Source organism: Phasianus colchicus, chromosome 12 (assembly GCF_987193195.1).
Source record: "Phasianus colchicus chromosome 12, bPhaCol1.hap1.1, whole genome shotgun sequence".
NCBI lineage: Eukaryota > Metazoa > Chordata > Aves > Galliformes > Phasianidae > Phasianus > Phasianus colchicus.
In genome coordinates, this window is record NC_143447.1 from 17,327,061 (window position 1) to 17,354,131 (window position 27,071).

The 27,071-nt window shown below is 36.8% G+C and overlaps 1 protein-coding gene across 5 annotated transcripts in view; it reads left to right on the plus strand.

The window, feature by feature from the left end:
• The window catches only part of LRRC28 (leucine rich repeat containing 28), a 47,796-nt gene that overhangs the window by 6,394 nt on the left and 14,331 nt on the right, over positions 1 to 27,071 (plus strand). For 2 of the 5 annotated variants that reach the window (XM_031587783.2, XM_090149080.1), the window contains exons 4-6: positions 2,322 to 2,359; positions 3,103 to 3,240; positions 25,681 to 25,887. In XM_031587783.2, the coding sequence (XP_031443643.1) occupies positions 2,322 to 2,359; positions 3,103 to 3,240; positions 25,681 to 25,887 (383 nt within the window). Of the gene's footprint in view, positions 1 to 2,321; positions 2,360 to 3,102; positions 3,241 to 21,699; positions 21,733 to 25,680; positions 25,888 to 27,071 lie in introns of those variants that run through there. The other 3 variants (XM_090149083.1, XM_090149081.1, XM_090149082.1) reach the window with 3 other exon arrangements.

The window sequence follows — 27,071 nt, forward strand, 5'->3', positions numbered from 1 at the left end:
TGCGATTGTTGTGTCAGAGCCAGAGCCCATCCCTGTTGCTCATTGCCACTCCAGCTATGAAAGTTATAATGTCTTCAGTCTTACTGATTTTAGAAGGTGGTTTGTGCAGCATGGCTTTTTCTTTTTTTTTTTAAATCAAGACAAATAGGAGCAGGAATGGGCAAGTATGAGTAGTAACAACTGGGGACAGAATAGATAATTCAGTTTTGTCCAAAGAAGGGATATCATGGGAACTGTTTTGTTTTGGCAATTAAATTGAAGTTGTGAAGCCTGAGCCAACCGTTTCTCTCACTCTCTATTTTTTGTTGTTGTTAAGGGTTTATTGTCCCTGCTTAATAGAATTGGAGGATGGAGTATAAAAGGGACATCCCCGCATCCCACTGTAACTCATTTTTCTCACTTCTAGTTTGGTAATTGATAGGCCACTGCTTCTGTTTAATGAAAAGCTCCAAACAGGAGGAGGTGTGAGTAGTCTAATGCGTTCAGCTGTCTGATCTTGTCATCTTAATTTGGTCCTTGAGACCACACATTTCTGGTACACATGACCAGTGTATAATTGAACTGTTTTGTATGTCACTGCAGTCTCCAAATTGCTTAAGTAACAGTCGTGTCTCGTCATGCTGGAGTCTTAAGGGTTTGTTTATGCTGTTGAGCAGTAAAATAAATACTACTTCATATATTAGTGTTTAATGATTTGCCATGGGGCATCAGGAGATCTCTGCTATTTGATGATGCCTTTAGGGAAGAGCTTTGTAAATTATAACTTAAAATAATATCTTACAAGCACCGATTGTAAGAGTGATACCTAATTATTTGAGGTTCAGCAAGCATAGCTGTACCACCATTATTCTGTACATTCTAGTGGTTTACAAGGAATTGCAAGTGAGCCTTTGACTTGTGTAGCTTTAATAGCACAAGCCAGTGTTTGATCAGACAGTAAGAGCTGTTCATTGTCAGAGAAGAGTCTGCAATATTAAAAAAAAAAAAGTTAGTTTATTATAGACAAATTTCACTTTAATAAAAATGAAAATCAGTAGCAATTTCACTGTACATTTTTAAGAACTTTACTGTTGTCTACATGTGTATGTGTGTGTATATATATTATATATTATATATATACATACAGATATTATATATTATATATACACACACATACACATGTAGACTATATATATATAGTATTTGTCATACTGAGAGGCCTGTTGTAAATCCTTGTCATGTATCTTTTCTAATTTACTGATTGAAATAGTCAAGAGTATTTCTGGGAGCTGCAGCTGAAATGAGTAGGAAAATTTTCATGTCAAGGCTACAAATAAAGGTGTTCACAAAAACATTGGCTATCCTTCTGTTTCCTACCCTTTTAGGAAGCTACCTGCAGTTTTCAAAGAAAAAAAAAGGTTACATGCAGTTGAAATGTTCTCTGTTTCTACCTTCCTGAGGAAGTTTCTACTTCTGGAAATGCTGTTTGACTAGAACAGAAAAACAAACATGTCTGTAACATTTTTGTGTGTGCCTTAGGCAATTCAGCACTGAGTACTCAATATTCTTCACAAATATTTATCAGTATTTGAAAATTTCATTAGTGCTGTTTTCTACAAGAACCATTTGTTCATTTGCAGCCATGTTGATTTTAGGCATCAAAATTAAAACACGAGAAATCCGTGTTTCGCTAGTTCAGAAGTGACTAGCAGTGCTGGAAGAGTTCCAGCAGGGGGTGCTGAACATTTTTAGTGAGAGAGCTGGTCTCCCTCTGTAACTAAGTGACAATGGGCAACATTGGGTTGGTTGGGTTTTTTTTTTTTTGAAAAATATACTCTAGATCTGAAAACTCAATTAGGATGACTGCACTGTTTTTTCTTCAGTCAAGTAAGGTGCAAGATTTTTTTCTTTTTTAAGTATAAAGGGACATGTTTCTGATTGGTATAGCTTGTGCCAGGTGTTTTTTTTCTTTTCTTGCATTCTGTGTGGGATAACCTGATGATCAATTATGGTGGGCTTACTTATTCTGTCTGCTTCGTTCTTTTTCCTTCTCGTGACTCTCAGAACTGAAGCCCGTTATTTTAACTGCGAATGTTCCATTTTAAGTAGTTGTATGTGATTCTGTTTTATTTTTAAGTTTATCATTAATTAGTCTTAAGTGAAACTTAAGTACCTGTCCATTGCCAGTATATGTGGTGTCCGCAGTTTTTATGGTCATAAAGAGGAATGGCTTGGAGGGTGCTCTTTCAATATGAAATTGGATATTTTGCAAACTGATTATGTAGCAGAAGTCCTTGAGGGTAACAGGTGGTGTCCTCTGCTTTTTTTTCTCCTCCCCCCAGGTACCTTCATTCAAATAACATAGTTGTTGTACCTGAAGGTAAGTACTCTACCAGCTCACCTAAGTGGCAGGAATCATAAAATATTCATTTTTCTTCTTTGAAGAGGCCTATCTTTTTCTTTATTTTCCCATAAAACATTAAAGAGCTTGATACAAAACATACCAGTATAGCTCTTAGTTGATAATATCCTTGTTTATGTTATGTTAAATTCTTCTAATGAACTCTCAAATGCATCTGAATGCTTTTTGCTTCAATTCTAATTGAAGAAACTGGAATGGCTAAATGGCACTCGTCTGCAGAAAGAAAAATCTGGAGTGTCTTCTGCTCTGAGCTGGTTACCACACAGAATACTCTGCTGGTTTATGTCATGACGCTTTTGAACTTAAAATATCAAGAACTTGTGTTAATCTCCTGTGCGTTAAATTTAGAGTTCTGTGTCCAACTTCAGTGCAGTTCTTAAAGCTCTATTGGTGCATATAGATTGGATAGATGCAAAGGAATGAAAAAAAAATTCAGAGCAGAATCATCTGAGGAAAATCTAGAAATGGGAGCATCCTGTACATCACTTTTGTTTTCCTCCCAACCTCACTACCGGCAATACAGTTTTTTAGATGAGCATTTTCATCAACTATGTCATTCAGTTCTCAGACCGACTTTAATGCATGAAAATCTGCTGATACTTAGGTATAAGGTACTATGGCTTTTTATCCCCTCGTAGTCCTATTAAGTTTTTAACGTTACTGTTGGGTCACATTCATGTTTTAATCTGTTCTCTTGCAAGCCATTGGTTCCCTCGTTAAACTGCAGTTTCTGGACCTAAGTGATAATGCCCTTGAAATTGTGTGTCCAGAGATTGGTCGCCTGAGATCTTTACGTCATCTTCGTTTGGCTAACAACCAGCTGAAATATTTACCTGCAGGTAAGTACAAACAAAGTATTAAAACAACAGCAAAATCCATTTGATCCTCTTTGGTACAGTGAATTGTTCTAGGTTTACTCAGATCTTAGAGATGAAGCATGGCACAACTTGAATGCAAAGATGAGGTAGGGATTACCACTGCCCAGTGTTGTACCAAATGCACTTAAAAAATAATAAGCTGTGCAGTATTGATGTGAGGTGGAGGAAAATAATGAAAAATATTTCTGTAGAGGAAAATAAAGTATTTATGTAACAGCTGTTGCCATTGTAACAAAGTCTGGAAGTTACTCAAGACGACACAAAATGCTAATGACAAATGTCATTATGATAAAATGTTTATTTGGATTTAACTGAGTATAAAGTATTCCAGTCCTCCTTCTATCTTTTAGCCAAACAGCCTCATGCTTTTTCAGAAAAGACACGTGTCCAGTAGCTTTGCCTATGGCAGTTCTACCTCAGTATGACAGTAGATAACAAATGTTGGTCTTACTGGCTTATAACAAAAAAGCAAAATTTATTCCAAGTAAATGTGACACAGTCAGAAGAAGTTGGCCATAGGCAAATTTTGAATGCTTTTTTTTTTGCTTTCTAAGTACTTTGATAAGCAAAAGTAACTGATTTCTTTTCTTGCATCTTCAATCTATCTGTCCAGATCAGATGACAGTAATTTTTGAATTTTTTTCACTGTTTTATTTTTTCATCTTGCTCTGGGGTTTTTGCCTTTTCTGATCTGCAGAGAAGATAAAATGTAAGGCCAGCATTTAAAAAAAACAAAACAAAAAATTGGTGTAACTTAAGTCTAACAGGATTAGCTTTTGGCTGTAATTTGAACTAAATTTTCAGTGTGACTTTCATGTGTTTTTAAGTTCAGGTGGCTTATTTGCAAGAGATATACTGCAATTGTTCTTTGAAGTTTTGGTTGCAGAAATCCAGGTAGTCCTCTCCTTGTACTTTTCTAGGCATAATAAGCTTTGTACAACCAGTCAAAGAATGATTGTGATTAGAAAGGAAAAATAAATTGGCTTTGTAAATGCTCTGGAATGAAATTAGGTAAACCTGTTATACATTATGACCTAAGGCCAGTAAAATTTCCATCAATTTTAAGATGTCCTACGTTCAAGAGAAAGGAGTGTTTTGAATGTGCTTTATGTTCCTCAAAGATAATTTACCTTATGGTGCTGTACCATGAAAGAAAGACTTGTTCAAAGAAAAAGTGGCACATTTGCTTCAAAAATTCACACATTAACTTAAAAAGGTTCCAAGAAAAGATTACTTTCAAAAGGATAATTTACATTACTGAGGAGCTGATTTCGAGTCTACCACATTTGGAGGTGGTATCAGCAGCGTGTAAAAGCTTCATTTAATTTGTTCTGAAGTTTACAAAATTTTGTACTGAACGTCATCAGAAAAAAGTGATTTTTCACTTTAAACGTATGAAAATTTTGCATGTTTAGAAACAATACTACTGTTGCTAATTTTATATTGGAGAATCCATTGATGTCTGTTCTTTGTTTCTGTGCTAGAGTACCATCAGTGTGTACATATGTCATTATTGCTATCATTTCTAATCCTATCTGTTCAGATGGTGTCAGTGTCATCATGGCTGGATGTCACACAGCAGGAGTGTTACCAGTCCAAGCAAGATTTATCTTTCACTTACACTGGAGAATATGCCCAACTAATCTACTGCATTGAGTGTTTCTAAATGTAACATTTCCTGAGGAGCTTGTTTCCTTAGGTTTACGTTGTCAAACAGTGAAAATTTTAAAGATTACTTCTACTTAAACTTGAAAATACCATTAATATTGAACAGTTGACAAGATAGAGCAAAGTAGTAGGTTTTCTTAAGTTGTTTTATTCTCACTTACATTGGTAGTATGAATTTTCATACAAGAGTGTTAAATGGCATTCTCTCAGGAAAACAAGCAAAATTAATAAAACAAAGCTAGGGTGAGGTATGATTTCACTGCAGTATGTTATTATACTGGGTTGTTGTTAACTGCTTTATTTAGAGCAGATATTGCATTGCAACATGTTGTTAGGGAAAAACAAACCTTAATTTCTGTTACTTTGTAAAAGAAGTTACCATTTCAGACAGAGTTTAGCTTCTACAAATGCAGCTTGTGCTGAATGTAGAAAGCTGCTTTAAAGAAAAAAATCTCAGGTAAGGGTGGTGGTCATTTGCAGAAGCAACTTCTCAAAACTGGTGATTATCATCTTACCTCAAACTTTGTCCACACAGATATCATGTAAATGGCACTGAAATGTTTATCACAGCAGGGACCCAGTTAAGAAAGGTTGATTGCTATTCAACCTGCAGCATAATGATGTCATCACATAAAAAGCTTGCTTCAGAGTTGTTAGCCTGTCATTCCTCTTCTCTTTCCCTTCCTGGTGTCTGGTGCTCTAAGCACTCTGTTTTTGTTGAAACTACATGGGTATTTGTAGCAACTTATTGAGGGTACTAATAAATCTTTTTATTATGACTGCAAACATTTGGATGGCAAATAGGTTCTCATATTCATAGTGATGCTTTTCTATCGGAGTTTATATTTTTAAGAATGACTCTGTTTTATCTTCTGTAGTTGTGATTAAGGATTGAAAGAAAAAATGAATAGCATGTGGTGTTTAATTATCTGTTTTTGATGAGATTGTTCCACAGTTGTGCTATTAACACTCATTAGTATTTTACTGTTGCCTTACAGAAATTCAGCATAGCTTTTATTTTTAAACATTTGAATCAGTATGTGAAATGAAGCCTTATAAAATGTTTGTTTTCAGTATGATTATAGACGTTTTTGAGACTCTAATAAAGATTGAGCATGTGCTCCTGTTTACCTTCAGTGTGATGGGCAGAAAGGTTTTAGTGTTTATGTATTTGTTCACATAAAGTTTGTGAGAATTGAGTAACTGGAAGACCTCTCTTCTGTTTCAGGTTTAATTATGTCTGTCTAAGTAGGTTTGAGAAGTTGTCTTGAGAAGATGCAAGGGAGAATGACGAAAAAATGTGCAGGCTGTATGAAAGATGTAGTTTCCTAAAGAAATCAGTCCGCATTGATGAGGGGAAAAAGGCCAGTAGTTGAAGCATGGATATTATGTTTCTTGGAGATTAGAAAATGCTTTGCGTGCTGTAGCGTTCTTGTAGTGTAAATAATAATCCTACCCTTGTGCTTAGCAAACACTGTGAAGTCAGCGTCACCTGTTGATAACTTCATGCACTTTGGCCTCTGAGCGCATTGTTTTTGGTGGTTGGATGCAATTAAACAATCTGACTTGACTCATGTATCTTGACAGCTTTGAAAGGTGACTGAGCTGAATTTGGTGAGAAGCAAATGGAAAAATTGTCCGGAATAAGCACATTGAAATGGAACATGAATTAGCTAGAAGAAAATGCTTCGTGAAATTCTGTTGCTGTCATGTTTTGTATATTCTTTGGTAAGGTTAATAAATGGACCTGCTTTTGTCTCATGTAGAGTCAGAGTATCTAAATTGTGATACTAAAAAAAAAAAATACTAAATGAAAGACCCTCTTTGAGACAAGAGCTGCTTAAAAAGCTGCAACTAAGTCTAAAGAAATGAACATGGTGAGAATTTTAATATTTACAAGAGTTCTCCTGAATTCCTTTTAAATTGAAGTGTACAGCATTCGTTTTGTTTTGCAAATGGCAGACCTTGTGTCTTTTGTCCTTAACAACATATTGGTTTTTTAGTTGACACTGGAAAATGGAATTCTTGAATATTGCACTTTCTGCTATTTAACTGTACCACTTAAATCCTTCAGGTTCTTGAGGACCATTTAGATATACACAACTAAGATTTTTCAAAAAATATCCCCAGTAGTATAAGTGAAAGATGGATTGTATTATTATAGGAACTCTATTTTAAGAAATTTCTCTTCGCTCCAGGAGTTGATGCATCATTTTAATTTAGGATTTTAGTTAGGTCTATTTGAATATGTTGAAGTAAATTTTCTGACCCTTCTTAAAAATGATTGCTTAGAAACTTTCTGAAAGTTCCTTTTCTCGGATGTTCATAATATATATGGTGCATCAACTCTTTTCATACTTGAGAAATTAGATTTTTCTTTCTCTATAAGAATTACTATATAAACAGTACTTGCAAAAAAAAAAAAAAAAATCACTGGGCTGTACTGGGGAAATGATTCTTCAGGAGGGAAAACTGAGACATCTTTAGCTTCAGGACTGTTATGTTATCATATAGACTTGATTTTACTTTATCCTTTAAGTTTTGATGTGATGATTGTGATGATTTTTCATCTTGGTTTTGTAGTTAGTGAATGCATGTGTGGACAACAGATAACTGGAAAGAAGTGGGTTATACTCGGACGAATGTTTGGTGTTTGACAAGGATTGGGCTTGTATTGCACACTGCTTGACAAATACTTCTTTTGAAATGGCAAGTTGTAGCATCTTGCTCAAAGATTTAATTAAAAATGAGGTTATGTTTACTCAGCACATGTTGGAGTTAATTATAGATATACTAAAATGAAAAGCTTCATGTTTTGCCAAGTCAAGAGCAAAAGCTTAAGCAATTATACAAAGAATAGGGTATGGTTTATGATCCCAGCACATCTTTAGGCAAAATTCCCATGAAAATGGAAGTGTGTGTATGTAGATATATAGCAGCACTTGTCTTTATATGGGCTAGACCAAGTTTCCCTCTGTGTTTGTTGTCAGAAACAGTTCTTAAATGCTCTGAGTGCATTGATCAAGCAAAATAAATAAAATGCAGTTGAATAATAGCAAATTGTATGCAATCTGTGTGAAGCTGTTTCTTTGATTTGTGAAGCAAAAGTGCAGGTGAGTGGGGTGTGTGAGCAGTGGTGGCAGCAGGGAGGCATGGATCTCTGCAGCACTCAAATTCAGGTTTGCCAAATACTACCCTTTCTTTCCTAACAAAAGGTGGGGCATCCATTTCTAATTAACGTTTGTGTTCTCTTGATACCTCTGCATGCTGCATTCAGTTGTTGCGTTTTGCTTGATTTAGGTTGAATCCAAAGGACAGTTTATTCAGTATTTTAGAAGTGCAAATTGTAAGCATATTTAGAAGAGCTTAATGACATGCATACTCTTCCTTTCACTTCTGTTCAAATTCTTGTTCTTTTAGAAGTAAATTGTTTTAGAAATAGTCAGTTTAAGCCCCATTATAATACATTTGTAGACTTAAAAAAAAAAAAAAAAAGACTTCAAAGCATTTTAGAGAGATTCTCTGAAGCTGATAAGGCAGTGTTATCATCTTTTACAGACAGAAAAGTGTTTTAACAGAAGTGATTTGCTCCAGGCCACAGCAGGAGTCAGTGTTAACCAGAAATAGAAGTTGGGTGTTCCCATTTCATTTGTTGAGACCACACCTTTATGAGGTTAGTCGTGTTTAATATTGGGGAGGACTGGGTTTTCCTACCTGTTATTAGGAAATGAATAATTTTCTCTCCATAATTAATAATCCTCTGAGTTAATAAGAAATTAATAGCAGTAAGATCACTGAGGTTTTTATAACTGAAATACCTTGTGCTTCTGGAAGGCTAGAATACTTCATAAAGCAGAACTTTAAAAAAAAATATATATATATATATAAAACTTTTACAGTATCATTTTCTCTTGCATAGGTAACTTCAGTTTTAATGATGAAGAGGGTTAAATCAAACTACAATTAATTACTGCTCTGCCTATTTATAAAATAACCCTAGGAATGTTAATTGATAAATGCAAAGCAAAACAGACTTAGCAATTTGCTTTGCTAATTGAGGGCAAGGGAAGCTTTAAGATGTGAAAACTGTGTATTCATTTTTCTCTTTTTTTTAAAGTCACTATAAAATACAATATCTGTATTTACTATTCATACCAATATTTCACTGGTAAAGACTTCCTGAATACTCAACGTAGCAATTCTGAATAGAGCTCAATATGAGGTATTTCAGTAAATCTTAATTAAGAAGTTGTGTTTACATGCCTTTCCCTACTTCTGTTTTCACAGTAGATTGCCAGTGATCAGGGCTGTAGCATGCCAGCAATTCTATTATTCTTATGGATCTTGGCATTAAAATATGCAGTCTAACTTAATTTTTAAATGTGTTTTTCATATTTTTATTTGGAAACCTCAAGATGGGGGCTGGTAGGGGTGCTGGGGAGTGAAGGTGGAGGAGAAAATACGTTTATATTTTGTGGGTCTTTTCCTGCTGTCTATCCCTTCTGCTTTTATTACAGTCTGATTAAGCTAGGTTATGTTGATACTTAATAATGTTCAATTTTCTTTTATGATTGTGTCTTTAAAAGCCGAGGCACAAACTGATGCAGGCTCTGTTCTTTTTTCAGAGTTGGCGTAACGTTAGTCCACTCTCTGCTTTCCTAATTTAGTAACATGTATGCAGGATGGGACAGGTTTGGTACGCCAGGCACCAATCCAGGACTGTGGTGTTTTTAAGTAAATGGACTTGTGGGGATTTGAGGAAAACATAGATTAGGTTACATGAGCTTTGCACTCAGTAAGTCTGCGACTATTTAAAGGAGCATGAACTCTTAAATACAAATCTCTCAATTCTTGTCATAAGAAAATTGTTTTTCCTGAAGTACATAGATGTCTTTTAAATTTTAAATGAAACAAAAGCTTGTTTTCTTAGCACATACTCAGTAAACTGAGTCCTGCAATAAATTATTAAGAAGAGCGTATATTTTACCAGTCAGCTTACTAACTGAGATTAATATTAGCTCTTATGATGAACAACAAAAAAATTATTCTTTACCCAAATGAGTATGAAACTTGCCAATGCTTGCCTGTTACTGTATTTTTTTTTTAACATCAGGGTTAGTAAGGCTTTAGTAGTGATGCTGTATTAGTGGAAGTGGAAGCACAGTGAAAATACAGTCACTTTAAGACGTTCTTTGGCTTTCTATCAGGAGAACATCTTGATTTTGTGTAAGCTACTATACAGCTCTGTCCTGACAGTCAGTAAGAATGACATTTTTTTTCTGTAAGAAAAAATTTCCCTAGAAAATTATAGGAAAGGATTATTTCAGAAGAATTGAACAAAATAGCGTTGTGGATGGTTACTGTTATTGGACTTCATGACCTAAACAGAGGTGACCAAAGCACAGGGTGGTGTATTGTACAAGTGCTGTTCCTTAACAGATTAGCTTTCATGCATGTCTAAACACAGTGGTGCCTATTTAATTAAAGGATGTTGGTGGTGTGAGATTTTATAACATAGTCTGCATTGCTCAAATATTTGGTTTGGTTTAAATTCTCAGGAGGACTGTGAGTACCTCTGAGTGCTTTAAATTTATGGGGAGGGAAGTGAAGACAAGAAAAAAAAATGTTTTATTAAATTCCTGGAAATTTTTACTAACTGAACTTTTTCTATATACCCTAACCCATGTCAGCATGAGTCATCTGTGTATACCAACGTGTTCACTATTCTCTGTTTGTCTGCTTGCCCCCTTCTTACAGTTACTTTTTTCCATAATTCTATGTCACTTCCCCTCATTGAGAGTCTTTTGGAAAGCCTTTTTGTTAGTATCATACAACATTTTTTAGTTCACCATGGAAGGTTTATAACATCAGTAGCAAGAACATCGGGATGGTAGTAGCAAAAACAGAAGCAAAAACATATGGTCAGAAAAATTCTAGAACTATGTTCTCAGTTTTATATATTTTTGTTCAACCTCTTCTTCTAGATAGGCTTCTATTGCGTGTACTGGAACTGAAGTATTTCCTGTAACTGCAGGAGAAATGATGTTAAGAGACAAAAAATTGGAAAAAGAAAAAAAAAAAATGCTTCAACAAAGGCCTGTGGTATTTGGCATCATAGTGTTGCACAGTAGGTTGTCAAAAATGCATGTGTTTGGTGTATATGTGTTGTAATTCATTAATCAGGAAACTAATAGAAAACAACTGGAAGAAGCCGTAACTTTTACATTTATATTGTGTATTCAAACTTTACTTAGCATGTTAGTCTTCTTGGGCTAGCAAATGTAACTTAAAATTTGCTATTGTAATTTAGCTCAATGACTGGAAAAAGCCAGTTGGAAACTAAGGTATTTTAATTAGTGTGTTTTTAGTAGTTTGAAAAAAGTGATATTACTCAGTGCATCTGATTTCCAAATGCCTTCAGTTTTATGAAACGTGGTTCTTAAAACAGCTGTGGTCATTATGTATCTGGAAAAGTGATCAGAGACAAACTGAAATTGCTGTCATGGCTTCGTGTCAGTAGCTTGGAGTCTCAAGTCCTTGTAAGGTAAAACTATAGAGACCAGGAACCTAGCAAGTGTTTGGGCTTTCTAACACTAGTTCAACAATATTTTGAAGTTGCTCAGCTTGTTACTGATTTCAGCTGCTTTTTATTGCACATTTTAGCAAGATGATGATGAGTTGGGTTCCATCACAGTTTTTTTTTTTTTTTAGGTCCCTACATTGCTTTTCATTATCCTTTTAACTTGCAAACTACCTGGTTGAGTTTTGACTGTATTTAAGGTACGAACAGTGTTCTTATATAATTATTGAGTTGATAGAGAGATTCAGGAGTGTCTGAGTGTAGGGTTGAGTACCTCCGCATTTCAGATCATGTCCATTTCATTTAAATTCTTCATATGATCTGGGCAGAGGATGGTTTGACCTCCAAAGGTTCCTGTCTTTGTCTGATAGTTCTTATTGGTCACAGAGCCTTTGTGAAAGTTATGGTCTCATCCCATATCTGGAGAGCGACATCTCTCAAGATGGCACCACTTGAGTTTTAATTTTTAAAATAATTTTTTATTATATCCATAGTAGAACAAATGTGTTTTTAGAAGGCAGGAATATCTCAGGGGAAGGTTGTCTGTGAGCTGATGTTGCCTGGTCTGTCTTCAATTTTGATTTCCAATGAGCATCAATATCCTGTGCGACTATGTAGGTGTGTGTATACAAGGTGTGTGTATGTATACACGATTTTAGTGTTTCGAAATGAACTAGTTCAGACTAAGAAAGGTCTGTCTCTTGCCACTTGCTTTTTACTGTTCTGTGAGGTCGTTATGAGAGATACCATGTGTCAGACTTGCAGAATCTGGCCTCGGTTCCACGCGTCCTACCATCAAACTGTGCCTTTCCTTCTCCGAAAAGAAGTTTGTAGGAAACCTGGGGAGGTGTGGGTGAAATCAGGACGGAGGAGGGAAAAGCCAATCTAATTATTACCGGTGATATTCTTGAGCCTGTTGTGTTTCTAGCTTTGTAGTACTCCGCTTGTGAAAATCAAAATCTTTGCAGGAACATGTATGTTTTCTAAGCTCTGGGCCATGGGCTTTCCCCCTGGTAGCTGTTCCCCTTAAGGGCTTTTAGGTAGGAGATGAAGGAATTGTGCCAAGATGAATGAGTTTGAGCGCTGCTTCTAATGTTGGTGAGCTTGGGCGATATGTGCATTCCGGAGAGGCTGTGAGCAGACTGTGCTGGATTCTATTGTTATGAGATCTGATTTTGCCTCTTGAATCCTGGCTTATGCTTCTATTGAGCAGCCGTTGATTTCTTGAGTCACTGTAAGCACTGTTTTGCCAGGGGTTTTCCTCCTGTCTGTGGGAGGTGGACTGGGGATTTGAAGATACTGAGAGTGCTTTAAGTAGTTGTTGCAAGCATTGATTTTAGGCTTACAACTTCAGAGATATCACAGATCTTATAACTGTAGAAGTGCTGTAGTTATGCTATACAGTTTTAAGCCTCTTTATTAAAAAAAAAAAGCCTGAAGTGGAAATCATTTAAGCATTTCATTAAGCAAAATCAGATTTTTTTTCTACTGAACTCAGATTTCGATTAAAAACTGTCACTCTGTCACATGTGTACAAAACCTCCAAATTTTCCTTAAAGTCTACCAGACACATATCAGATGTAAAATATGAAATGATAAGGAATTAAAAATATTGATTTTAATACAGACGTGACGTGTCTTTAGGTGATACTGAAATCGGAAATAGGACAATAAGGAAATGCTCCTACCACGTGCAGATATTTCATACAGTGATGTACTAAATAATCTTTGCAGAAGAAATAACTCTGAATTTTCTAGGGAAATTGAGATCATAGCCACGGTGGAATTAATCCACCCAACTCTACTCTCCACTCATACCATCACTGAGCTGTTGCTTCAGAATGGAGGGCTTCTGAAAGTCTCTTGTCCTTTGAGAATGCTCCCAATGACATGCTGAGCCAGAGGCTACAAGACAAAAGTGGGAAGTTCATACAGCAATATATAACTTTAAAGAACATTAAGTTGTCATTGCTGCTTTGATCAGTGATAGAGTATTCTTTGATAAAACTCAGATCTAAGGGCTTCAGGCTGTACCATCAAAACAATGCATTCTGTTCCTTTTAGTTTTGAAAATGTGTTTCTACAGTCTTTTTAAAAAGTAGAATGTGTTTGTTAGAGCTGATTAAACCTGGCACACAGACCTAAATAATGAAGGTCAAATAAAATTATTTGTTGTGGGTTTTGTGTTTGTTTTGATTGTTTGAAAGCTTAGATTCAAAGTTTATGGAGAGAACTCATTATGAAAGTTGCAGGCAGCAGGAAAAAATAACTTTGAAAATAGTCAGGGTTGTATTTGAATTCAGTCAATATTTGATTTGGGTTGTGTTGTGTTATTGGCTATATGGCAGTAGAGGTGGAGAAGTGGAGGTTCTTTAGTTGTTGCAATTCTAGTGGAGCTGAACCTCAGATGCAGGAAAGCAGGTTATCAAGAGTTTAATTTGCAGTTGTCAGCCGGTGTTGCATTGGCTGTTTGAAGGTATTGTTCATATAAGTGTTTGAAAGCCCATTAAAAATGATTGTAACTAATAGTTCCTTTTCCTTCATGTATTACCAGTGTGGACCCTAAAGCTCTACAGATCACTGACAGCTCTGGCAAATTTTCTCCTATCCTCAAATTCTTGGCTGCAGCTCAGGGAGTCGTCATAACTGAGGTGACACGGTACTTTGTTGCTTAGCTGGCTGCTTTCCTGTGCAACTGTTTTCAGTACTGCTGAAAATGAATGTGGACATCATTTAGTTTATTATGATAGGATGCTTTGATCTATGTTAAGATAATGTGGGTTTTTTTGAGTTTTTCATGCTTTAAAAAAAAGGAAAAAAGAAATTGTTAGGATTTTTCAAATTCTTTCTTACTGTAATAAAATATGTAAGTTAGTGTAAAATTTTTCAAGTTGTCACTCCCTTCTCTTTGAAACTTCTTTCAACCTGCTGAATCTATTGTAAGAGCACAGCAAATCCGCTTCTGTGGAATTTGATATAAGGGCTTTTCCACGTTAGGCCTGGCAGCGGTCACGTTCAGAACAACATACCTTGGGGCTATTATGAGGTGGATTCTCCTCCTTGTGCAGTGCATACATTGGTTTTTCCTTGTTAGAGGAAGAATATGGGACTTGCAGTAGCTCTGTTACTTTTGAGTGTTGTTGCAAAAATAAGTTATTAGAGTTGATGTATTCTAAGAAATCAGTCTGAAGTTGAATGGTCATGCAGTGCCGAATACCAGACTTAATTTTTAAGTAAAGGAGTTTCAGAGGAAGTGAGTTCATAACTCATCTGTCAGCACTGAATTCTTCTGCTGATGATTCTGATAGTAAAGATCTGACTTCATTGATTGTCTGCTTCAAGACATATGTGATGTATGTGAAGTTCATATCTGAAACTTCATAACAGATGCTCTTAAAAATACTTCTAAAAGACTTCCTTTTATATATGTTACCCAAAGGCAAAACTGATCTTAGAGAGGATTTTAAGGTGGTCAGGGCCTGTCTCATAAACATTTCCAATGGCTGTTCATATGGCTGAGAACAGATGTGTGTGGACAAGGCTGAGACTAAAACTCCCAAGATTTTGAGAGCTGGGTATGTGCTACGTAGGACGTGTTTCATATATGAATGGTGTATTTCTGTAATAAGAAAACTTATATGGACAATATATTCAATAGCATTAGTTAAGATTTTTGGAAAACCTCAGCTTTGAACAGATACTAAACTGTGGGTCTTTTTCTGTGAGATTTTTCATCACTTTGTAAATGTGTGGAAAAAGGGCATGTAACACTGCTTTGCAAATTCCAGGTTTGCATTAGAAATGGCAGGGTACTATGCTGCCAAAGAGCTCCGTGTTCTGCTGTGCTGACTTTAGTACAGGAGGGTCTTAAGCAAGGACCAAGTAATCCAAGCAAGCTAAACCAGCTTTTCTATACAGTACTTATTGTCTTTACTAACATGATTCGTAAATAAATTCATGGTGGGAAAAACTGCACTTAACTGTATCATTTACCACCATAAGATGATTGGTAGAAGTTAAGCACAGTGTCTGCTGTGAGAGACATATGGCTGCGGACTTGCTTATGGAATGCAGGGGTTGTTAGTTCACAGATCCAATTCAGCTATTTAGTTAAAAGGTGATTTTCAGTAAACTGAACTTTTAAAATAATTTGCTACTGATATTTCGTATAAAAACTCTTGGCTGTTTGAAAAAAATGATTTGTTGCTGTTGTAGGGAATCAACATTTGTGACCAAAGAAGATAGCTCTTGACTCTACATTTTGTGACTTTATAAGGTTGGATGCTGAAAGCTGACATTTTTTCCCCCTTAAATTCTTATGTCTTTACAAAGTAAAGCTGTCTATGAATGTACTTTTGTCACTTTGGTTCTCCTCCCCCCCCCCTCCCTTTTTTTTTTTAACATGCCCTAAGCTCTCTGTAAGTTGCATACAATGATTAGCTATATTAACGGGTAGTTGACTTTATGTGTGCATTAAGCAAATGTAATTCACTAGTAGGGCATGAGTGCTCAGGGAGGCTTGGTGAACAAAATCATTCAGTCTTTGAAAGTGAACTAAAAAATTGTTAGTGCTGTGCATTAGAAGAATTTTAGAGTGTGTAGATTTCCATTTTGATCTTGCTGGCCACATGCATTATTATTTTACATATACCATTGTGGGAAATTCAAATCAAAACTACGTTCTACTGATACGTTTGTTTTTACTCGGCTGGTCTATCAAATGAACGAAGGCAAAATAAAATGCATCATTTACTGAGAGTAAATGTAAATGGTAAAAGCCTACAAGGAGAGTGTGTGGAACCAGAGGTATTACATGAGATTAACTTTCCTGTGGTTCATGTCACGCAAGCAGAGTTTGATACCTGTGTTTCAGTTACCTTAATTTTATTGCTGAGGTATTTGAAATAAAGGGCCATGTTTAACTTAGCATTCTGCAAATCTGCGTTAAATTGTCATTCATTATTGAAAGCTTTGATGCAGAATAACAGCAAGTATACTCAGGTTGGTAATTATTTAATGTTTGAGAGCTTTATGGACTAGGACTACTTATTTGTTTATCTAAGAGAATTAAATTCAGCATGGCCAAGTGCAGGCTTATTTGGAGTATAATTTTCAGCCTTGTCTATTTCGTGCTGGTCTGAAATGCTAAGCAGTGATATTGTCCACTGATTGAGATAAGGCTTGCAGTTCCTCACACCATTTTGAAAATTGGGACTTGGCTGTAGTTGTTTTGTTTGAAGTCTGATGTTGTCTTTGGTAACAATCTCCATTAGAAACTGTTAGTTGCTACTCAGTATCATTTTTCAGTAGTTGTTTCATCATTAGAGCAGCCTACTGAGTGGCCTTGCAGATGCAGATGTGGGCACAAACCAGCTGGGGAAGTAAGGAGGATCTGGAGAACCTCCTGTTACTGCTACCAGGAAAGGGCATCAGAATCTGTAGCTTTCATTTAAGGAAATTTCACCTATATTGTAATAGGAATATTTCCTGTGAATATTCAGCAGTCACTCCCCTGTAATTACTGTTGCAATTTGTAGTAACTGCTGGCCTGTTGAAGTTCCTGCCCTGAAGTGTACTGGAAGAACTTCTGTTTTCATAGGACTTCAGTGAAGGCAATCCCATTCATTAGCGTTCCTTTGAAAAACTAATCTGGTGACTCCACTGTTGTAGATGTGGTTCGAAGCTAATGAATTTCCTTCTGTTCTTCTCCTTTCCATTCTACCAATCACATTTGTAGTTTTTTTTCTGTTATTGAGACAGTTGACCTTCAGGAAAGATGCTCCTTAGATATCTGCCATGAGTGGGCATAATTTGGCTTTGAACAGTGTAGTAATTTTCCACTGAAAGATAAAAATCTAATCTGGGCCTATATATATACACACATATACATACCTTTTGTTGTGTATTTAGTTATTTTCTAGAAGCACGGTGAAAAATCTGAACCTAAGAAAAGAAACAAAGATGTGCCCTTTTCCAGGTGGTTGAGAACAGCTGATAGCAACAGTCAAAGCAGACAAGTCTTTGCTTGGATTAAGTACACACTAAAGTAGTAATGGCGTAGGAGCACGTAAGTACTGAGCTACATTTGTCAGTGAGACCAGTCTGTTGTCTTGAATTTTTTCCTCTGAAGAAGAAAGGAAAAAGCTGTCCTGTAACTTAGAGCTAGGATTGGTCCTGTCTGTGTGGCTTCCTGAGCCATCCTTAATCACTTCCTTAGGAAGCTCGTTTGTTTACCTTGTTTGTAAGCAACGATTGGTTTGTTGCACATAATCTAAGCCATCGCTTGTTAATCAACATCTCAGTTCAAAGCATTGGCTCTTTATTTTGTTTGCAAAGGCTTTCCAAAAGGTGGTGGGTTTTTTTGCATTTCATGTATTGACAGGAGTGCACAGTGAGTTATGGGTGATGTGCAGCAGTAAAGATAGACAGAAATAAAACAAGAGGAACGTAAAAGATCTCATACTTTATTCATACTGTATTTGTTTACATTCATACCACCCAGGAATACTCGGAAAAAACGTAAACAGCTGTTGCTGAGAGGAAAGACAGCAGCAAAAATGCATCACTTCCTTAATGAGACTTTTTTTGTAAGGAACTAGCAGAATTTTCCATGTAGCCTACTTGCTGAAGTACCATTCTATCTCTTCACGGTTTATATTGGCTCCTCTATCCAAAATTTGGGACATCATTTAATAAAACTGTAGCAAACTGTTAGCATAGTAATTCTGCATCTATTACATGTTTGTTTAACAACAGGATCTCACTTTGGAGTAGTAAAGTGCTAGGCAGAGCACACTGGAATAAAATAAGTTGTTTTCTGAGAAAGGAAAGCTGGCTGATGGTTTCATGGCCCGCAGTTACCTTTGTGCATAAACAGCTGCTTCCCCCACACCCTCACTCTTTATTTTGGATGAGTCCTTACTCATTTCTTTAACCTTTTTCCTTACTTATTCCTCTTGCCATCCTTTTTGGCTATTCTCACATGTGTTAATTTCTGGCGTATTTATGATCAGAGTTGTTCTAACTATCCTCATTTAAACTGCCAAATTATGGAATAAAGTGGAATTCCACATGTGTTTGTGCAAGCATAAGCACAAGCACTTATGCAAGTTGAAGAATAACAGTTTAAAAAAGTAGTATCTTATATAAGGAGATTTGGCAAGGCATCTGTCTTAAATAATGTGAGCAAACGCATAGCCTTAACTCTGGTAGCTGCTTCTGTTGGTGTTGCGTGGATTCCTGACAGTGTGTCTCCTCCTATCACTGCTGGGGAAGGTGTCTTTTCTGGAGAATCGATCTGCCTGTGTGGGTGACTGCCAGCAGAGGTTTGCAGGCACCTATGTGGGCTTAGCTGTGTTGCCCTGTGCATTGAGGTAAACATGGAACACAACCTAATAAGTGCTGTAGATCTGTGCTCTCAGCCTGCTGCTTCAGTGCTGATGTTGAGGGGAGAGAGGACATATGAAACCAGCAACTTTGGTATTCTCAGTTTAAATTTAATTGTGGTAAGAGGTGGGAAACCACTGACCTTTCGGAGAGTTTGCCTTAATGAGACCCTCACACCTGATGCGTTTTCAGCCACTTTGCTGAACTGAAGTTGCTGTTTTGCAAAATTGGACTTTAGAATACCACTCTTCCCACTTTTGTGAATGATGGTACAAAGTAAATAAGGTTTGGTACTAAATTAGTGCATGACATTTAGCAGTGACAATTTGGATAAAAGATTGTATGTGGGTATGTGCAGAAGAAGCATATATTTTGCACTTATTTTGAGTTTTGCCTGCTGCTGAAATGATTTTGAAAAGTGTCAATATAGTTAGTGGCTGAGGCAGGGGAAGCACAATTGGGAACATCTTTGAGGTATTACTTATATGAGTAGGTTCATTCAGAAAAACACTTGTGCCACGAAAGAACTTTGACTCTGTTCTTTCCAGTCAGGAAATCTATGTGAAGTGGAACCAAGGTTTACTTAATGACAGATTCAATTTCAATCAGCTGGGATAGAGGCTTTTTCCCATATAGTTTTTATGGGTTTGAACATATTCAGGACCTTGTTTAAAAGCAGGCTATTCATGAAATAGTTTCTGCAGTATCCCAGTACATCTTCCAGTCCCATTGTCTGTTTTTCTCAAATCATAGAGCAGATATTATCCTGCATAAGGAAAATAGAGGAATAAGTCACCTTCAGGTTTGTTAGTGATGAGGAACAGGACATTTTTCAAACTTACACTAACAGTATGGTAAAAGCTTTGCATACAGCCATGTCAAAATGTAAATGTAATTCTTTTCACCTCCCCCTTTCTGTGTCCTTAAATCTAATTATTCCAATTTTGAGTTATGGTCAGACTTCCTTTTTGATGATGGCACAGGTCTGTCGTAAGTGCCAGTTAGTGCAAGAGGATTTTTTGTCATTTTTTTTATAGGCCACAAAATGTGAGCTGCTTAGTAGGACAGTAAATGTAATGTAATATGTAATAGGCTATTTAATTTGCTTTAACCATTTTAAAAACTATTTAAGTTCTCCTGAGACATCCTAGAGTGGATCTAAAAGATCTTTTCCCTCAAGCTCTTGGTTATTTAAACTTGTGTTTCCTGTCCAATAGAGTTCTTAAACTGATAATAGAAACACATTTAAATTTTACAGGCATGCACAGATATGTAAATGTTTTTCTCAAATGGAACAGGTAATAAGCTTTGTGAGTATGAGAAACTTCAAACATCTTTCACTTGCATCACCTGATAGGAAAATGCATCTTGTATTGAGGTTCATGGAAGTCAATTATCATTTCATACACCAAGTGTGGTAGCCACAAGCACTTTGTTCCCTTCCTGAGGCAATCCACTGCTTTCTGTTTGGACCTCAGGATATAAAGGGACCACTGGGTGCATGAAGTCCAGTGCTTCACATGACAGCCAGTCCTCACAGCCCTTGATTCTGCAAAGATTAGTAAGAATCTATCCTCTTGGGTACCACAAGCTGGAAAGAAAACTGAATGGTGGATAGCAAAGACTATGGCTGCAGCTGTGGGACAGCAACATGCTGCTGGGTTTGCAGTGGGTGTCAGACAACATTGTGCCAGATGGAAATGTTTGTATGATAAAAGCAGGACCATTATTGCTAACAGTATGAAGTTAATGTATTCTTTGTTCCTGATGATTTGGCTAGATCAAGAAATTGCATTAGTTATTTTCAGTGCTGACTTGTAACCCGTGAACCAGCATAACCAGTCCCTCTCTTCTGCCATTATTTCAAGCTGATATTCTTCATTCCATTTCAGTCGCTGAAGTCTAAATGTTCTTGCTTTTCTTTCTATATAGTAATTGGATTCTCAGTCATGTTAGTAATATTTGAAATGCTTATGTCGTCACCAAAGCAAAACCTAACAATTATTTTTACCATGGCAGAAAATAGAAGTTCTAAACAAAGTAAGCCCTCAAGGAATATCACCAGTGGTAATATTGTTCCATGCCAATTGTTTGCTGTGAGATATGACACCCATGTGTTAACTAAGGAATTTCATCAGAGAAAGATAAGCCAGTATAACTTGATTTACATTTGGAATGATCAAGGTTGCATTTTCATTCTTCTTGTCTTGCAGTCACTGGTTATTCCTGGTTGCTCCTTCCCCTTAACGTAAGATAATAAAGAGCACGAAGTCACGTTAACTTAGGTTAACACAGGCACTATGTTTGGTGTCCAGACTTAGGCTACTGTCCAAGGAAATGTCTTATTCATGGAGAGACCCTGATCCTGAGCTTGCAGTTCTGATGTAGCTCATTTTTTTGCAGTGTTCTGTGATGGAAATTTTCTAAGTAGCTTCATTCATTTTAGCAATGAATGTGGTAATTTTCAGTGCTTTGTCCTCTCTCCCGTGAGGTATTCTGTCTTTGTCCTCATATGCAGCATTATTCTTACAGGAAAAAATGTGATGCAAAAAGCTAATTTAATATTTGGATTGTCTTCCTGGTTTCTACCCCTTATTGACACCAGTTCTCAGTTTCTTGCTCTTTCCTATTGAGAAACCTTTTGTTTGTTTTTAATTTTCTCTGTGAGTTCCCATTTTCCTGGCCTCCTGGCAGTTTTAATTTCATTTCTACAGTCTGACCTCTAAGTGACAGCTCCTTGCTGATAAGTCCCTTTTTCCATTCCTTGTAGGTTCTCTGCTTTCTCTTAGCATCCTGCTTTGAGGTGCATACTCATGCAGGTAGGTCTGTAGCCCTTTCCTGTCCTCTTTTTATCTTTACTTGGATTGAAAGACTCAGAAAGCATTTGATTTCAAGTAAATCTGTGCCTTCTGTTCACTGAAACTCAATTGTTTGTGTTTTGTTTATCTTTGAATGAAATTTTGTGGTGTGACCCATCAGACGAGAGATGGGATTGCTCTTCAGATTTCAAGACAGAAGGCTCAGGTCTGAACTGCCTTTGGCAGCACTTGTGCTGCATAGGCTGGTTACTTACAGATGGGCTCTTCTTTGGATTAAACCAGGGGAATTGGTTTTAAAAATTGGCATTTAGACCACCTGAGCCAGTTTTTTCCCCCTTTTTGTTGGATATGTTAATACAAATACTGAGCCTTTTGATAGAAGTTCAGTGATTTTTGGAAATTTTCTGAAAATCTTTGAAAGATTTACTTATTTTTTGGAGAAAGTATACTGGTATTTCTTTTCTCTCCCTGTGCTGAGAGACAAACTTATTAAGTAGCTTTTCTTTTGAAAATGCATGTGTTAGAGGCCAGTAAGCATAGTTATCCCTTTCTCCAAATGGCTGGGAAAGCTATTGCGATGACTGCAAAGCCTGCTTTTTGGAGCTGCAGTTATCACTTCTGAGTCTCCACATTATAAGGATGAAAAGGCTGAATTAATTACTGGAGTGCTGGCAGTTTTAGGATAGTCTGAAATATTCATATGTACATCGGTGTCATTGAAATCACGTTCAGAAGGCTGTAGGCAGGACTTTGGCTATAAGCCTATGTATAAGTTCCTGTGAGGTAAGGCAGTATGTGAATTTACAGGCTGTCAGCTACTTGGTGCACAGCACCCCATGAGCATGTTTGTACCATATGGCTAAGCCACAGAATTGCCCAACACTATGTGAAGGCATTAATCTGTGCAGATGGACACAGCTGAAGTACTCAGATCTAAGAATCAGCACAAGAACTTGGTGCTGGGTCTTGGTTTGCCTTCACCAGTCTGAGAAGTCCTCAGTTAGGAGTTCAAAAGAGCTGCTGGGGATTTCTTTGAGCTCCTGATGTCAGAACAGGGCTCAGAGCGCTGCCTTGTTGATTTTAATAGCCTTAAACTTAATACTAGAGCTAATATAAATTCAAATTTACACCTTTGAGTTCCGTTTAAATGTAATCAGAACTCCTCAATGTGGTGTAATGGTGATGTGGTATTTGTCCATTTCTTAACCAGTAAAAAAATCTTATCACCCAGTTAAGTCCCTTCCCTGTTGGCTCTTTTTATTTAGGAATAGCTGTTTTCTGAATCTGCCTAAAATTTCCAAAGTCTCCCCATCATAAATGTTGTAGCGCTTGATAAGGTGATGGCAAGAGAGGTTTGTAAGCCTTTCAGTCTTGTCAGATAAAATACCTTTTAGTGTTGTGGTGTTTTTTTTTTAAAGTGTGGGCAATAGTAACTAAAGGCTTGAAAAACTTATTAATGGACTGTTTATATTTTGTGTTATTATTCTTCATTGTTTTCCTTTGCTTTGGATTGAAACCAAATTGTCATTAGTAAATGTCTGAGTGTGTTCTTCAGCATGAGCGTTCAGTGCTATGGTGGGGAGTCTGGGAGTTTCGTCTGATGGTACTTTAAATTCAGGCTGGATATTAGGAAACACTACTTCTCTGAAAGGGTGGTCAGGCACTGGAATGGGCTGCCCAGGGAGGTGGTGGAATCCCCTTCCCTGGAGGTGTTCAAGGAACGTTTGGATGTTGTGTTGAGGGATATGGTTTAGCGAGAACCATTGGTGATAGGTGGATGGTTGGACTGGATGATCTTAGGTCTTTTCCAACCTTAGTGATTCTGTGATTCTGTGAAATGGTTTGGTTTACTTCTTAACTTCATCGTGGGTTGGTGAGTGTTTCTGTAACATATGGCACTATAGGTTGAAAGTGGATGTTTACATCTGGTATGCATTGGAAGATTAAGGTAGAGAGGATGAAGTTTTGGACAAGTATGTGTTTTTTGGATGAAGGATAAAGTGAGAATACTTTTATTTCCTCTTAGATTTGAAACATATCATTCCAGCAATGCCTTTGAAATTCTGCCAGTTTTGCCATCCGTAACATTTATGGGATTTTGGACCAAAACTGAATTAGAAAACTGTTTTTAGTGGTGGAGAAAAAGGTTAGTGTATGAAAATAGCTAGGCCTATTATTGACTGCATGTGGTCAGTGGTTTGGCTGAATGTAGGTGGCTCTCTTCCTGTCACTATTTTAAAGCATGTCTTTTTTTTTTTGAGATGAATATAAAACTCTTTAAAAATTAGACTGCCCTACTGTAGTTCTCTAGCATAGTAGTCTTTTGCTATTTAGATGTCACTTTGCTTTTGCTATTCAGTCTTATAGTAAAGCAAACACACAAAAACTTTAAGAGAGCTTATGGTTGCTGTTAAAATTGAAACTGTGAGATGTTTGAAAAATGGTAGCTGTGTATAGCTGCAGTTTGTCAGTTTTCTTATGAGAGTATTCATGTACTTTGTTGTTGATTCTTTATTGTAGTTAATGTAGTTTTTTTTTGCAGCAGACAACAGCTCTTTGTAAGTGCACGCACAAACGTTAATTACTGTTTTTCTGAGAATTGCTAATAATTGCATTATATTTACCTTTTTTTTCTTGTCATGTTTCTAGTCTTAAAAGTAAAACTTTAGCAGTTTTTTCCCAAGGTCAACTTCAGACTTGCTGTTTCTCCCATTGCAGAGCAGACAGCTTGAAATTAACCCAGTGTTTTGTTTATTTCTTGGTATGTAGCATACAAGATGCTCAGGGAATAGCGGATTTTCTAGCTCCTGCTGCAGAGGGAGCTAAAGGGCACAGCAGATTCTCCTGAGCTTTAACAGTATCGTCCTATTTATTTTCTCTAAAAAAAACCCAACAAACAACCAGTGGTAGGTCTGTAAATCATGCGGGTTGTTTTGACTGTGGGTTGTGTAGGTTGCTTGCTGTTTCCAGTCTAGAAAATTCTGGTGAACCTTGTTTAGAAGTTACCAGATGTGAGAACTGATTTCATTCAGCTGAAAGTAAAGAAAATTTGATTCTGCTGTGAATTATCATGAAAACTCTGAGAGCTCAGTGAGTTAGTTCCATTGCTGTGTTCACAAAGAAAGCACAAGTTTCTCCATGTTTAGGGACAACAGTGGATAGAATTTATAGAGTAACTGTAAAGGAGTCAGTACCTGATCAATTAGCACTCCAATAGAGCTGCTTAACATATTGCTCAGTCTGTCCTTGAAGAAGGACACCCTGGTCCAAAGGCCAGAGGCAAGGAAATGACTGTGGTGCACGAGTAAGGCCACTTGGTTGATTGCATCTTGCTGACTTGGAAAATCTTCATTTGTTATCTGCAGTAGAAGTCCACAGTGTTATATAAAATGCAAAGTAGACTACTTCTCCTGAAGATATTAACCAGATTGTTAAAATGCTAAGAGAAGAACTTCTAGAAACTGTAGTTATTGCAATTATCATTTGTAGTTTACTGTAATATTTTGCAATATAACAACTTAAGGTTGATACCAAAGTTGCATCCTCAAATGTTAAAATTATGTAATATTAATTTGAGCTTGCATGAATCCGGGGTCATGCGAAATTCCCTTGGTAACTGCAAGTTATGTAACAGAACTTATATTTTTTTAATTATATTTTGGCTTGTTCTGATTTTGACCCAGGTACTGCTTGATCAACAGTTTAGGAATGCACTGTATTGAGAGAGCTCATATGAGCATGCTGTTGCTTATCAGGAAGATCTGAAAGACTGTGGTGATAGGGATAATTAGTATTGTTTCTGAACACATTCTTAGACCTGTATTTTCTGGGGAAAAACAGGACAGCAAACAGCTGACCTTTGTTTTTGATTTAAGTGAGCATTTTTCTGGTCTTGCTTATGAAAACAATTACATTGACATATCTCAACACTTCCTCTTTGAATTGTAGAGGTTGGAGATCTGAGGGAGCTGCAAACACTGGATATTTCAACCAACCGCTTGATAACCTTACCTGAAAGGCTGCATATGTGCCTCTCACTGCAGTACTTGACTGCAGACCGGAACCACCTGTGGTATGTTCCCCGCCATCTGTGCCAGCTTCCAAGCCTCAATGAGCTCTCCATGGCTGGGAACCGCCTTGCATTTCTGCCTCTTGGTGAGTCACTGCTTTCACTGGGCTGGGGGTGGGTCAGAGAATAGATGGGGAAACAAATTTGCTTCCTCTTCCTCTTTCTCCTCAAAAAAGAAAAAAAAAAAAAGAAAAAAAAAAAGCAACAGGTGATTTTTCATCCATTCTGATCCCTTCAAACTCTGTTTATGGAGTACCTACAGTGATCAAATTGTTGGAAAATATATTAATAAATGAAAAAAATACAGGTTGAGGTTTCATATTTGCTTTAGAGCCATGGGTCATCTATCAAATCTGCTTTTTTTTTTTTTTTTTAGCTAATGGGGGAAAAAGTTTAAATGATGTCTTGTTTAAATATAGTACTGAGTAATCTGAGTTCCACCACTTTAGGTAGTGACCTGCTTCTGTTTGCTGGATCTGGTGTTTAAGTAAGATTCTTCAGCTAGGGTAGGAAACGTGCTGAGGAGTCCCAGTAAATCCATATAAGTGATTTTTTTCATTGCTAGGAATGTCAGTACTGAATAGTCTAGCTAAGATTTAGTTTGTGTGGTGTACAGGCATCCATCAAAACTTTCACAGCAGATGCACAAGAAAAACTTCATCTGCTTTTTCCTCAAGCCTTTCTAAGTTTGGAAGTGTAGAGGCAGGTCTTCATGAGCAGGAGGTGTGGTGACCAAGTGGTTTTTTGTTGTGGGAAGTCATTGTGACTGCAGGAAGGGTGGACTGCATATTTTGTCCATGAAAAGCGAGACATCTTCCATGTATCAGTAAGCTAATCTCTGCTGAAATACAGATGTGCATGCAGATTTACTGTGCCAGCTGAATAGCCATTAGTAGTTTTTTTTCTAGAATACTCTTAGAGGTTGGTTAATTAGGTGCAGATGAAGTGACGATAATAACATTGAAAAGAAGATGAAAATGAAGGTGACTAAAAATGGGATGTTTTTATTTCTAAATTAATGAAACTGTGGGTTTAACTTAATTTTTTCAATACTAGCAATTCAGCGTTTAAAGCAGCTGAGAGTCTGATTATTTTTTTTAACACCTTAGTTCATATTACTGACAAGTGCAAATAATGTCTCCAGACATGGTGTTTCAGTTATGTCCCAACATATGTCATTATATAAATGAGAAAATGAGTTCCAGGATGCATCATCCAGATTTCACAGTACCATCTGAAACAAGCAAAGTAGCAAGCCTCAGTTTGGCAA